Consider the following 14,184-nt stretch of genomic DNA (forward strand, 5'->3'; position numbering starts at 1 on the left):
CTCAGACTCGCCATGCATGGAGGTCTTTCCGTTCTGCTTGTGGGTTACAGAAGTTTGGGTTGCATTTTGTGTCCTATAATCATGGTGATCCTGGCCAATGTGAAATTTAGAATCTAAGGCTCAGAGAAGTCAATTAGGTTGCCAAAGACAGAAAATGAAACATGTGTCTGAATGCAGAGCCAGGATGTTGCAACAAAGCTTTCCGGGCCCAGAAAGGACAGGAGCCCCAGGTGGAGTGAGACCCACGGTGAGTGTTTATTCTGGCATTTGATAGCAGCAGCAGTGGGGAGGAGGGGCTAGACGCGGAGTGTGGTGAACAGAAACGGTCGACACAGGGATGTGTATCCAGGGGAACACGGAGGAGTGGTCCATTGACATTCACAGCGAGAACGAGGGTTAGGACACCAAGTCTTGTACAAACAGCAAAGACACAGACAGAGAGACAGACGGAGGTTGGGGGGGGCAGGGGTCCCCCAGACATGCATGGCCCCTCGCCTGGATGGGGAGCCCCGGGGAAGGGAAGACAGACACAGTGGAGACTGAATGCCCCCCACCCTGAAACAGGGAGCTGGGCCTGCCAGCCTCCCACCCCCATGCATCTGGGGGCAGAAGGAGGGGCGGGCCCAGGGCTGCCCTGCACCACTCGGCTCGGGCGTTATGGCTTCGAGGAGATGAATTCACAGTCCGGGCAGGAAGGGGTGGAATCCTGAAGGGGCCTGGTCCGATCCTGAGCCTGGGCCAGACCTGCAGGACCGGGCAGGGCCAAGATATCAGTGATGGCAGAGAGGTGGCCTGTGACCTCTGAAGCTCCATCACCACCCCAGGGACCTGGGAATCTCAGCCCTATGTCCCTCCTCCCTCAGACCCAGGAGTCCAGCCCCCAGCTCCCTCCTCCCTCAGACCCAGGATCCAGCCCCCAGTGCCTCCTCCCTTGGACCCAGGATTCAGCCCCCAGCCCCTCCTCTCTTAGACCCAGGACCCAGGCCCCCAACCCTCCTCCCTCGGACCCAGGATCCAGCCCTCAGCCCCTTCTCCCTCAGACCCAGGGGTCTAGCTCCTCTCTCCCCACCCCGCCCCAGGGCCCGGTTCCTCACCCCTCACTCTGAGTTCTCTTTCTCTGACAATCCTTTGCTGCCTTTCGTGAAACTTGTCAAAGTCTTTTCCTGAAGGGAGAAATCCAGAAGGCTCGAGAGTGGGGGACAGAGGCAAGGCAACGGCTAATAGTCAACCGAATGAGACACCACCCTGCTCGCATCATTCAAAGTTCTCTGTTGGGCTCGGCTCTGCAGCGATGGCGTAAGTGGTAGCACAGCCCCATTCCACAGACGGGAAAACTGAGGTGCAAAGAAGCAGGCACCGGGAGTGTGAGGAGAGGAGGAAGACTCTGCAGGGCTGCCGAGGAGCTGAGACTAGGCCTAGGGGTGCTCAGGAGCCACGGGAGGGCTGAGCCAAGAAGGAGCTGGGGCAGCTCTGGAGGAGAGAGACCCTCTGGGGCCACATAACACCAGTGGCCAAAAGTCAAGGTCAGGGCCAGACTCCCCCAGGGTTCAACTCCTCTCTGCGGCCCCTTCTCTGCACAGCACAAGCATGGCACCTGGGAGCCTCCAGGGAAGTTTATGAATAAACAAGGGAGTGAATTAGGAGAAGAATGAGTGATGGAAAGAGGGGGACACTGCCGTCTGTCCATCTAAAGAGAATGACAGTCTTTTTGTTTGTTGGTTTTTTGCTTTTTATGGCCACACCCATGGCATATGGAGGTTCCCAGGCTAGGGGTCTCATCAGAGCTGCAGCTGCCGGCCTACGCCACAGCCACAGCAACATCAGATATGGGCTGCTTCTGCGATCTGCACCACAGCTCACGGCAATGCCGGATCCTTAACCCACGGAGCGAGGCCAAGGATTGAACCTGTAACTTCATTGTTCTTAGTCAGATTTGTTGCCGCTGCACCATGATGATAACTCCGAATCAAAGTCTTTTCAAAACTCACACTTGAGTTCTGGGCTCCGCCCTTGAGGTCCTTCCCCACCCTGGGAAGAGCCCCAAAGCAGGGCCGGATGAGTCAATTTCAAGTGCGGCATCGACTCCACATGCAAAATTCAAAGTGTGCCAAACTCAGTGATCTAGGTGAATGCTGTTGTAATGCAATCTTTTTTAAAAATCAAAATTAATGCAAAAAATGCCATGATGAGGAGTTCCCATCGTGGTGCAGTGGTTAACAAATCCGACTAGGAACCATGAGGTTGCGGGTTCGATCCCTGGCCTCGCTCAGTGGGTTAAGGATACGGCGTTGCCCTGAACTGTGGTGTAGGTCGAAGACAAGGCTCAGATCCTGCGTTGCTGTGGCTGTGGGGTAGGCCGGCGGCTACAGCTCCGATTCGACCCCTAGCCTGGGAACCTCCATATGCCGTGGGAGTGGCCCTAGAAAAGGCAAAAAGCCAACAACAACAAAAAAATTCCATGATGAGCAAAATAAAAATTTTAAAGAAAGGCCAGTCCTGTGCCATTTTAAATAAATTTGAAATTAAATTTACTTCACTTAAATAAAATGAATTTGTATTTTATTTTTTCTTACCCTAAGAAATAAAATGAAATAAAACGAAATTGTATTTAAGGAGTTCCCTGGTGGTCTGGTGGTTAGAACTGAGCATTTTCACCACGGCAGCCCAGGTTCCATCCCTGATTTGGGAACTGAGATCCCACATCACAAAAGAAAACTTTTAAAATGCATTTAAAATTGAAATAAGTCTCTATTTTATGTCAAAGCCAGTTTCTGGGCTCAGGAACCTGAGACAAAAAGAAAAATATGCTCCCGATTTTTCTGTATTTTCAATGTACTTTTTCCAGATTATTAAAATAATTGAGAAAACATTGAAAAAAAGGAAAGAGTCCGTGGAGTTCCCATCGTGGCGCAGCGGAAACAAACCCAACCAGCATCCATGGGGATTCAGGTTTGATCCCTGGCCTCGCTTAGTGGAGTTGCCATGAGCTGTGGTGCAGGTGGCAGACGAGGCTCAGATCCAGAGTTGCTGTGGTTGCAGCTGTGGCTTCGATTCGGCCCCTATTCTGGAACGTCCATATGCCACGGGTGCAGCCCTCCCCAAAAAAAGGCAAAAAAAAAACCAAAAAACAAAAACGGAGAAAAGTATGCAGGTTGAAATTCGCATTATTTGAAGTTCAAATGTTTTGTTTATACCCTACTAAGAATTTAGTATAATTTTACTTTCTTGGCTTTAACGACTGCGTGTTAACCACAGTTTCAAAATCCCCTTCTTGGCTTTTCCAGGTCTCAAAGGGGAGAATGGTCTTGTTTGAAAATCTCTCTTGACCAAGTGATGCTCTTACATCACCTTAAAATTGTCATTTAAAAATTGTCTCGCTGGCTCTCCTGTGACCCACAAGGCCACTTGGGATCTGCCTGGCCCCTTCCCTCTCTGCTGCAGTCTCAATGCCAACCTGCCTCCTCACAGAGTCAGAAGAACTCACAGCCTTGCCTTCTCAACCTCCAGGCCTCTGCTCAAATGTCACCTCCTCCGAGAGGCCCTCCCGGACACCCTCACCCATCCTCCATCCAGACTCCCTCTACCTCTCAGCCTCCCAAATGTTTTGGACCACAATCCACAGGGAAAAAATAAATTAAAACTATGATCCTTGGTCTGCTGCCCTGTTAAAATTTCTGTTCTTTTTTGGGGGGTGGGGCCATGCACTTGCAGCATATGGAAATTCCCAGGCTAGGGGTCCAATCAGAGCCGCAGCTCCTGGTCTGCACTGCAGCCACAGCAATGCAAGGTCCCAGTTACCTATGCCATAGCTTGCTGCAACCCTGGATCCTTAACCCACTGAGTGAGGCCAAGGATTGAACCTGCATCCTCATGGATACTAGTTGGGTTCTTAACCTGCTGAGCCACAACGGGAACTCCCAACTTTATTTTCTTAGTCATTTTAAAAGAAAGGTTTTTTTTGTTTTTTTTTTTTGTCTTTTTAGGGCCGCACCAGCAGCATATAGAGGTTCCCAGGCTAGGGATCTAATTGGAGCTGCAGCTGCCGGCCTACCAGAGCCACGGCAACGCCAGATCCGAGCCATGTCTGCGACCTACACCACAACTCAGGACAACGCCAGATCCTTAACCCACTGAGCAAGGCAAGGGATGGAACCCACAACCTCATGGTTCCTGGTCGGATTCTTTTCCGCTGAGCCACAACAGGAACTCCTCAAAAGAAAGATTGTTGATCCCTACTCAGTAAACTGCAATCCACTAATTCTCAGAGCCTGTTTAAATCCCAAATAATCCAACAAACAACAACAACAAAAACCTGCTCTATTTTATTTTATTTATTTTTTGTCTTTTTAGGGCCCCACCTGCGGCACATGGAGGTTTCCAGGCTAGGGGTCGAATCAGAGCTGCAGCTTCCGGCCTACACCACAGCCACAGCAACACAGGATCCGAGCCACGTCTGCGACCTACACCACAGCTCACGGCAACACCGGATCCTTAGCCCACTGAGCGAGGCCAGGGATGGAAGAAGCATCCTCATGGATGCTAGTTGGGCTCCTTAACCGCTGAGCCACGACGGAAACTCCCGCTGATGTTTTATCTGCTAGCTTTCCCCCCCTTTTATGGGGCTTGGCATCACGGGTAATGATAACAGAAGCTGATCATTTACGGAGCCCTTCCTAAGAGGCAGACACTCCGTCCTACGTTACCTCACTGATTCCTCACATCTGTCCCAACAATAAATGCTATTAACAGCCCCACTGCCCAACAGAGGAAACGGAGGCACAGAGAGATCAAGCAACTTGCTCGAAGTCACACAGCCCAAGATGGAAGAGCGGGGATTCGAATCTAGGCCGACATCGCACAGCCCGCAAAGACGGGACACATCGCGGGAATGAAGGGGCGAAGAGGGGGCAGGCTGTGGGGCCCTGGGGGGCTCCCCACTCACCTCCACCAGCTGATGCCAGTGCTCCACGGGCTTGCGCGGGTTGGCCAGCATCTCCGCCCAGTGCTCACGGCCGTGAGGGTCGGCAGCGTCGGGGCCCACGCGGCACACGCCGATCACCTCATTGTGCCCGATGCTGGGGGTCAGGGGCGGGGGTCAGTGAGCCCCTGGGAGGGAGGGAAGTGGGCCGACCCCACCCCCAGCTCCCCCCACCGGGCCACGGCCCCTCACCAATCGTAGTCCACCACCGCGATGCTGAGCCCCACGTTCTCCACGCTCTCGGGCGCCACGTCGAACACCAGCGCCTCGTTGTACGTGGGGTTCAGCGTGTTCTTCTTGATGGAGGTTTTCCGCTTCTTCAGACGCCGCCCCTCGCTGATCAGAGAGGCCTTCACATAAGGGTCTGGGTGGGGGGAGGGTGGGGATGGGAGGGAAGAGCACTGAACCCCCACTTCCCAACTGCGGCCCCCAGACCCCTTTTCTCCCAGAGCCGAGGCTTGGCGGCGGGTGGGGGTCCAGCCTTTGCTTCTCCAGCCCCCTCCATCCTCGAGCCAGGAGACCAGACTCTTGCTCCCCCAGACAGAAGTCCGAGTCCCTGCCCCCTGTCCCCTGCCCCAGAGGGCAGTGCCCTCACAGAACTCACCCGAGAAGCCTGTGAGGTCCATCGCTTTGAGGTTAGAGGCTTTGATGATGGTCACGGTCAGGCGCCCAGCCGTGGGGAGGTAGCAGAGAGAGAAGTTGAGCTCCCCAAGATCCGCCTTTTCCTGCAGTTGGGGAGGGAGGGACAGCGAGGCCCTGCCTCAGCCTCCCCATCCCTCCCTGCCTGTTCCCCCCCCCCCCGCCTCCCCCCCCCCACCCTCCCCGCCTCCAGCCTCCTGCTCTCCTCCCTGATCGGCAGGACTCAGGTTTCTGATCCACTTAACAGTCTGACTCTGGGCCAAAACCTGGGAACTCCTCAGCTGCAGCTGCCCCGCTGTCAAAGCCTATTTGTTCTGCAGCGAAGATGGGAAGAGGCAGGAGTGGGGGAGGGAGAGCAGAAGAGGGACGGAAAGAGGGAGCGAGAGAAAGAGAGGGAGAGAAGAAGAAGCCATGAGAAATAGGCTGAGACAGAGATGCAAACGCTGAGAGATGCGATTCGAAAGACAGACCCTCGGAGCTGCAAAGTCAGAAAGATCCAGAGCAGAGGGGGGACGCAGAGACCCAGGAGGGAGAGGACAGAGACCTGGAAGGGGACAGAGTCCCCAAGGGGCCAGAAGTAGAGACCCAGAGAGAGAGACAGAGATCCAGAATGAGAGGGGAGGGGAAAAGACTCAGAGAGAGAGAGAGACAGAGAAAGACAGAGGGACAGAGATGCAGAGAGTGGGACACAGAAAAAGCACATGGAGGGGTCAGACTTCCGGCAGGAGAAGCCAAGAGCCACAAGGAGGTTACAAAGAGGCACGCCCTCCACTTCAACACACACCGATGGACCTGAGCAGTGGTCAGAGCAAGGGGACTGACGACCCGCTTGTCCCATCCTTCGGCCTCATCTGATTCCACCCCGAGCTTGGGACCCTCCATATGCCTCGGGTGCCGCCAGCGCCCCCCTCCCACCTCCCAACCACACCAGCTGGAGCCCAGATCCCCAGACTCCTCCACCCACTTCCCTGAGGCTTTGCTTGGGCTGTCCCCTCGGCTTAAACCAGCCTTGCCTCCTGGCTCCTCTCAGACATGTAGCCTCAGCTGAGCTGTGCCCTCTTCCCAGAGGCGCCCAGATTCCCTACAGGCCTGAGCAGACTGTCCCCCTGCATGTCCCCATAACACTGGCCCCTGACCAAACTGTGTGACCATCTAGACCTGTGGCTCCCAGAGACTGTCTTGGGGCCTCTGGGTCTTGATCCTGAAAGAAAACCATTGTGGGAGTTTTCATCGTGGCTCAGGTGTAATGAACCCGACTAGGATCCATGAGGATGTGGGTTCGATCCCTGGCCTCGCTCAGTGGGTTAAGAATCCAGTGTTGCTGTGAGCTGTGGTGTAGGTTGAAGATGTGGCTTGGATCAAGCATTGCAGTGGCTGTGGTGTAGGCCGGTAGCTGCAGCTCTGATTTGACCCCTAGCCTAAGAACCTCCATATACCTCGGGTATGGCCCTAAAAAAAAGACAAAAAAACCCCACAGTTGTTGAAGGAATGAATGAAAGGACGAGTGATACCTGAAGCGATCATGGGCCCCCATGGAGAGAGAAGATGAGAGGTGACAGAAAGTGACAAAGATGGATGTTGGAAGGGGTCCCCCAGTGGGCTGGCTCAGGAACAGTGAGGAGTGGGGGTTGGTGGGACAGAGGGGGGCAGGGGTCCGGGGTTCCAAGACCCTACAACTAGGCGCTTGGTTCTCAAAGGCTAGGTTTGCAGGAAGGAGCACGCAGGCTGCAGGGAGCCCCACGAAGGGGACTTCAGCAAGCGCCAAGAGAGGCTGGTTCAACTATGTCATTGTACCCATGGGGAAATGGAGACTCAGAGACAGGAAGGACCTTGAGTATGGCCAGCAAGTGGGCAAAACCATCTCCTGATTTGAGGAAAGGACTCATCCCCCCCCCCCCAACTACCCCAGACTGGCACAGAGCTGGGCTTTTTTTTTTTTTTTTTTTTTTTGGTCTTTTGTCTTTTTAGGGCCACACCTGCAGCAAATGGAGGTTCCCAGGCTAGGGGTCCAATTGGAGCTGCAACTGCCAGCCTACACCACAGCCACAGCAATGCAGGATCCGAGCCGCGTCTGTGACCTATACCACAGCTCACGGCATCGGCATCGCCAGATCCTTAACCCACTGAGTGAGGCCAGGGATCGAACCTGTGTCCTCATGGATACTAGCCGGGTTTGTTAACCACTGAGACACAGTGGGAACTCCACAGAGCTGGAATACTGGAAAACCCATAGACTGCAATGAAGAGAGTCAAGGGCTTGTTGGGAGAGGGGCTGAAGTTTGGGGTTCGGACAGGATTGGATGTCCCCAAGAACAAAGTTGCAGGAAACGAGGGAGAGGGCCAGTGGGGGTGCTAGGTCCTCCCATGGGGGTGCTGGGGGAAGTGGGGAGATGTCAGGATAGGGAGGCTTCCAGAATGTCCGATGGGGGGGTCAGGCCATCAGGATTCTGGCGGAGACCATGAAGACACAGAGAAATAGATCAAATTAAGAGCGCTTGAAGCTCAGAGATTTGAAACAAAATGTTCAGAGATCAGAGGGGTTGGGGTTCAGAAAGTCGGGGAACTGGAAAATCGGGAGGATGGAAGGGAAAGGAAGCTGGAAAAACAAAAGCCAGGAACTCTGGGGTTGGAAACTTGGAGGGTCAGGAATCTGGGCTCAGAGGGCAGAAGTCATGGGGTCACTGCACGGAGATTTGATAAAGCTGGCTGGTAGGTATGTGGGTGTCTACAATCGTTTTCTCTTTTTTTTCTTTTGGTTTTTGAGCCACACCCGAGGCATCCTGGAAGTTCCCAGGCTAGGGGTCGAATTGGAGCTACAGAGGCTGGCCACAGCCACAGCCACAGCCACACCAGATCCGAGCTGTGTTTGCAACCGACACCACAGCTCACGGCAACACCAGATCCTTACTTAACCCACTGAGCGAGGCCAGGGTTCGAGCCTGCATCCTCATGGTTCCTAATCGGTTTTGTTAATCGCTGAGCCACGAAGGGAGCTCCCGTATAATCATTTTCTCAGTGGTCACCATCAGATGTCATGGGGGTTGGTCAGAAGCTGGGGACCAGTTCAAATAATGTCTGACAAAGTGTGGAAGGGGGAAGGGGGACCCAGGATATCATTCTCTATTCTTTTTTTTTTTTTTTGGTCTTTTTAGGGTTGCACCCGAAGCACATGGAAATTTCCAGGCTAGGGGTCAAACCGGAGCTGGAGCTGCTGGCCACAGCCACAGCCACAGCAATGCAGATCCAAGCTGCACCTATGACCTACACCACAACTTGTGGCAACACCAGATCCTTAACCCACTGAGCAAGGCCAAGGACTGAACCCGAATACTCACGGGTACTAGTTGTTGGATTCTTTTTTTTTTTTGGTCTTTTTGTCTTTTCTAGGGCTGCTCCCGAGGCATATGGAAGTTCCCAGGCTAGGGGTCTAATCGGAGCTGTAGCCGCTGGCCTATGCCACAGCCTCAGCAACCCGGATCCAGGCCATGTCTGTGACCTACACCACACTCACGGCAACGCCGGATCCTTAACCCGCTGATGGGGGCCAGGGATCGAACCCACAACCCCATGGTTCCTAGTCAGATTCTTTAACCACTGAGCCACATCAGGAACTCCCTAGTTGGGTTCTTAACCTGTTGAGCCACAACAGGAACTCCTACCATTCTCTATGCTTGCTTGTGCGTTTGCAATATTCTGCAATAAAATAAAGCTAAAAGGAAAATTGCAGGAGCCGGGAGTGAGAAGGCTATGCAGTGGAGAGCAAGGAGGTGGTGGACCGAGAGGTCCCGGGTCCCCGGGGGTGGGGGATGCAGGTGCCACTGACCGAGCCGCCCTCCACGATGTCCCTCCACAGCGGGCGGTCGGGGGGCTGCTCCGCCAGCTCCAGGAGGTTGTCCAGCACCACCTGGCCGATGAGGTCGTGCCGGGAGAAGCGGTCAAAGTCATAGACACTGAAGTGCAGTTTGCGCTGCGCCAGCTCAGCCAGGGGCACGGAGAACTGAAACGTCTCATTGAACACTGGGTTCAGGGTCTTCCTGTGCACCTGTTGGGGGGTGGGCGAGGAAGGGGGACAGACACCATGCCCACCAGGACCCAGCAGGCCGGACCCCCGCCCCCTCCTCCCCCAGACCCAGACGTTCTGTGCCCCAGTCCCCTCCTCCCTTAGACCCGGGAGTCCAGACCGCCAACCCTCCCCACTTTCAGAGGCCGGAGGGAGTCCAGATCTCCCGCTCCTCCTCCTTCACACCCAGGGGTTCAGATCCCCGCCCTCTCCACCCTGGTACCCGCATGTCCAGCCCCCCCCACCCCCTCTAGACCTTGGTCTGAAACTTTTTCTTTCGGTCGGGCAGCAGGTAGATCTTGACGTAGGGGTCTGAGAAGCCGTTGGAGTCCTTGGCCGGGAGGTCCAAGGCCTGCAGGATCCGCACCACCAGCTGGTCGGAGCCGTAGAGGTACCGCAGGGCGAAGCTGATGCGGCCACAGGGTGCCCCCGCGCCGGCCTCTCCGGAGCCCGGGGCCCCGCCGGCCCGTCGCCCGCCAGGTCCGGTCCCCTGGTAAAGCTCCGGCTTGATCTGTCCGATGAGCTTGGCTTTTTCCTCCCCACCTGGCAGGGGTAGGGGCAGGGCTGGCGGCCGCTCCTCGCTGCCTGGGTCCGGCTGAGGGGTCAGCGTCTGCTGGGTGAGGGGGCGGGGCAGGGCCGGATACCTGCAGAGGATGGGGAAAGCCGGGGGGGTGGGGGGGTGGGGGGTGTTGGGGGGGGGTGGGTGGTGTCAGTTGCCCTGACCTTTGATTGATGACCTGGGAGAGGCTTTCCTATTTCTTCCCCAAACCCATAGGCAGCCAGAAACAAATCTCCCCCTTGGCTTGAGCAAGGTGCCTGAGCACTCTGAGCCTCGGTTTCCCCATCGGTAGAAGGGAGGTGGGTATCCCCTTCTCAAAGCTAGCTCCAGCCCACACCAGCATGTGCAGCAGCCTCTAGAAGCTTCCTTCTGACCTAACAGGGTGACCCAGAGTAAACTCTGTGGACCTCTGGGGCCTCACACAGCGGGACCCCCTAACCCCCTCCATCTGCCCTTCTCCAAACTTCCCCAGTCATCCCAGTCCCCATCTCATCAGCTCCCACGTGACCCTCATCCACCCAGCCTGATCTTTCTCAGCTTCCCCTTCTGGCTGTCTGTTTGTGTAGAACACTCTAGAAGCCCAAAGCTTCATCCTCAGCCACCGTTGGTGTCTTCTCCCCCTTGTCACTCACACGCTTTCCCTGGACAGGCTTTCCCTGTACCCCAGGTTTCCATGACCTTCGACAGTCTGACATCTGCTAAATCTCACTCCTGAGCTCCAGCCTGGTTCAGCCCCCCTCCCTGGCCTCCGCCATCTGCCAGTCACCACACACTCATGCTCCCCATTGGACTCAGTGCCTTCTCCCAAATCCACTCCCTCTCCCAGGTCCCCATGATCCATCTAGTTGTCCAGGTCAGACCCTGGGCCCCTCCTCACCTCCTCTCTCCCCTCAAATCCTTTCTCTCCTGTCTCTTGAATCTCCCCACCCCCCTGGTCCCTGCTCATCCATCCTCTCCTGCATGGACCATCACGCCCTGGCCCCTCGCGGAGGGCGGTGCTCAGCAGCCACAACTGGACGTGGCAGCCCCAGGTGCACAGAGAGGTGGGCTGGGGCTCAGGGAGCCATGGGAAGGGATATAGGATGAGATGCCTTCAGCTGCAGATCAGTGGGCTGCCCCCTGCTCCCGGAGTGACTTTGAGCAGATCATTAACACCCTCTGAACCTCAGTTTCTTCATCTGTATAATGGGGGACAGAGGAACTCAAACTGTTGTGTCCATCAACCTCTACAAGGCCTCCCCAGAGACCTCGAACTACATTTCCCATGAGCCCCTGGCCAGGCTTCCTCCATGAGAACCACCCATGAACCCCTGGGGCTTTTCCTCTGGACACGCCCCCTAGGCCCCGCCCCCTCAGCAAGACTCAGATAAGTTCAGGGTCTCCCTCAAACCCACTCCTCTTCCTGGATCTGCCACCACCAGCCCCACTATTCACCCACTCACCAGGCTAGACCCCTGGGTGCGGTCTTTCCCTCCTCCCACCACCTCCTGCCCACAGCTGTCGGCTCCCAGTTCCACCTGAGTTGCTCCTGACTCTCTCTCCCTTGTCTCCTCCTCCTCCATCCCGTGACCTCAGCGCAGCCTTGTCCTCTCCTGCCTGGACCCTTGGACTCCAGTCTGTCCCCAGTGTGGCCTTTCTGCACCCAGAGCTGCCCTCCTCTGCCCACAGCCCTCTGTGGCTCCCCAGTGCCCTAGGACAAGGTCCCAGTCCCTCAGGCCGGCACTCAAGGCTCCGTGTGGTCAGCCCCGCGCATGTCCCCTAAATCGTTTTACTGCAGCCCAGGACGGCCGATGTGGGGACCCATTTCCCCTGGATTGGGAGGGACATGAGGACAGCGTCTGCCAGCTCTGCTCACCTCTGTCTTTCCAATACCCAGCTCGGTCTAGCTCATATTAGATGCTCAGTATGCACTTGCAGAAGGAGGAAGCATGGAAGAACGACCTGCAGGGCCACCTACCGATCCCAGCTCAGGGGGAAAGAGATGAATTGCTCTGTGCCTCGGGGGCTCAGGGGTCTAATCTCCCTTCTCTTCCACCTTCCCGATCCCAGAGTCCTGTCCTTGATTCCAACTGCCTCTGAAAACAAGAGCCCAGACCTCTAGCCCCCTCCTCCCGTAAACCCAGGAGTCTGGGACTCCAGCCTCTGCTTTCCCCCGGTTTCAGGAGTCCACACCCCAAGTTCTGTCCTTCCACAGGACTCAGGAGAGTCACAGATGAGACAGAGACACAGAAGTTCCGAGTGGACCCCCAGCCCCGTAGCCTGTCTCACCTGGTGGTGGGCGCCAGGCTTGTGACCTGCTGGTGCGACTGGGCACTGGGCAAGCCCCCACCACTGGGGGGCAGCAGGAGCAGCCCCGAGCCTGCCCCGCCCTCAGAGGGCAGCTCCGGAGAGGTCTGGCTGGGTTTGACCCCCGCAGCTACTGCAGCGGCTGCAGCCTCTGGATACGAGTCCATGTCCAAGTAGGAGGGCTCAGGGGGGTCCGCGCCCCCGAGGCTGCCTGGCTCCAGCAGCTCCGCGAAGGGGGGGTGGTGGGCTGCGTGGGCGTGGTGGTGCGGGCCCCCTAGCAGGGGATGGCCCCCGAGGCCGGCCCCTAGGTGGTGCCCGCCGCCACCTACCAGGCCTGCTAGACCGACCCCAGGGCCTAGGTCCTTGCGCAGGGGACCACCGCCCACTGCGGAGCCCCCCTTGTCCCTCCAGGGCACCCAGCACAGCTTCCAGGACACGAAGAGGGAGACACCCAGAAGGACAATGCCACAGAACGTCACGATGACCGACAGCAGGCTCACGGAGATGTCTGGAGAGAGGGAGGACAAAGGTCAGGGGTCAGGGTGGGGTCAGAGTTGATCCTCCCAGTGCTGTCCCCGGAGAGCCGCGGTTCGGTATTTGCTGCTCTCAGTCCAAAGCATTGCATATACACTGTTTAGTATGAATTCCGCCGCTACACAGGGCCGGTGCTTCTAAATGACCATCTTCAAGGTGAGGCGACTGGGAGGTGAGTGACAGGTATGAGGCTACCCAGGAAATCAGTGACAGACCCGGGATGTGAACTGGAGTCTGTCTTCCGATTCTTCTCTCTCTCTTTTTTTGGTCTTTTTAGGGCAGCCCCCGCAGCATATGGAGGTTCCCAGGCTAGGGGTCGAATTGGAGCTGTAGCCACCGGCCTATGCCAGAGCCATTGCAGCGCGGGATCCGAGCCGCGTCTGCGACCTACACCCCAGCTCATGGCAACGCTGGATCCTTAACCCACTGAGCGAGGCCAGGGATCGAACCGGCATCCTCGTGGATGCTAGTCAGGTCTTTACTGCTGAGCCACAACAGGAACTCCAAGAGCCTGAGCTTTTTAGCACTATGTGAGTTGCGCAGAGATACCAGCTATGGGGAGGGGATGGGGAGGGTGGGCAGGGGGCCACTAGGGCAAAACTCCAAAGGTTAGGGGTCAAATGGACTTCACAGCTCCTGGTCCTTAGATAAGAGGGGGACAGGCAGGATGAAGGCAAGCCTCAAAGAGGGACTGGCCCCACAGGGAACAGAAGGCTGAGGGCATCTGCTCTGCATGTCCCCCAAATCCTGGCTGTAGCGGCAGAGGGGGGCTGGCCAAGATGGCCCGGGGCGCTGACCTGCATCTGGGCCCCGGGGGTAGCCTCGGATTCGCAGGTCGTTGAACTCCTGGCACCTGTCACTGGTATCGGCATCTCGGACCCGCGCACAGAGGTCCGAGACCAGGATGAGTGCCCGACGGCAGAGGTCATCCTCGTAGTCGCCTGACATGGTGGCCAGCGGGTCCTGTGCTGGGGAGGGGTCAGGCAAGGGTGATGGTGGAGACAGGGTGGATAAAGGGTGGAGAGAGACAGAAAAGGCAGGATAGGCCAGGGGACAGAGATGGAGGGTGGAGGGACCAGGAGGTGGAGATCAGGGGAGGAATGGACAAGGAAACAAGAAATGAGGGGG

At 56.5% G+C, this 14,184-nt stretch overlaps 1 protein-coding gene and 1 long non-coding RNA gene across 9 annotated transcripts in view; one reads left to right on the top strand and one right to left on the bottom strand.

The window, feature by feature from the left end:
- LOC125132649 (uncharacterized) lies at positions 1-3,652 on the top strand. The gene is made up of 3 exons (XR_007136297.1): positions 1-247; positions 1,170-1,296; positions 3,285-3,652. It is a non-coding gene; the product is annotated as an uncharacterized LOC125132649 (long non-coding RNA).
- Positions 232-14,184, bottom strand: part of SYT3 (synaptotagmin 3) — a 19,310-nt gene continuing 5,357 nt past the window's right edge. For 3 of the 8 annotated variants that reach the window (XR_007136290.1, XR_007136293.1, XR_007136294.1), the window contains 9 exons: positions 13,854-14,024; positions 12,505-13,030; positions 9,934-10,321; positions 9,441-9,659; positions 5,583-5,703; positions 5,171-5,342; positions 4,943-5,075; positions 1,095-1,334; positions 232-744 (listed from right to left, as the gene is read on the bottom strand). Coding sequence is in view for 3 of the 8 variants with exons in the window: in XM_047790187.1 (XP_047646143.1) it covers positions 1,098-1,163; positions 4,943-5,075; positions 5,171-5,342; positions 5,583-5,703; positions 9,441-9,659; positions 9,934-10,321; positions 12,505-13,030; positions 13,854-14,024 (1,796 nt within the window). In the remaining 5 variants the exon portion in view is untranslated. Of the gene's footprint in view, positions 745-1,094; positions 1,335-4,941; positions 5,076-5,170; positions 5,343-5,582; positions 5,704-9,440; positions 9,660-9,933; positions 10,322-12,504; positions 13,031-13,853; positions 14,025-14,184 lie in introns of those variants that run through there. The other 5 variants (XR_007136292.1, XM_047790187.1, XR_007136295.1 and 2 more) reach the window with 5 other exon arrangements.

Source organism: Phacochoerus africanus, chromosome 8 (genome assembly GCF_016906955.1).
Source record: "Phacochoerus africanus isolate WHEZ1 chromosome 8, ROS_Pafr_v1, whole genome shotgun sequence".
Classification (NCBI taxonomy): domain Eukaryota; kingdom Metazoa; phylum Chordata; class Mammalia; order Artiodactyla; family Suidae; genus Phacochoerus; species Phacochoerus africanus.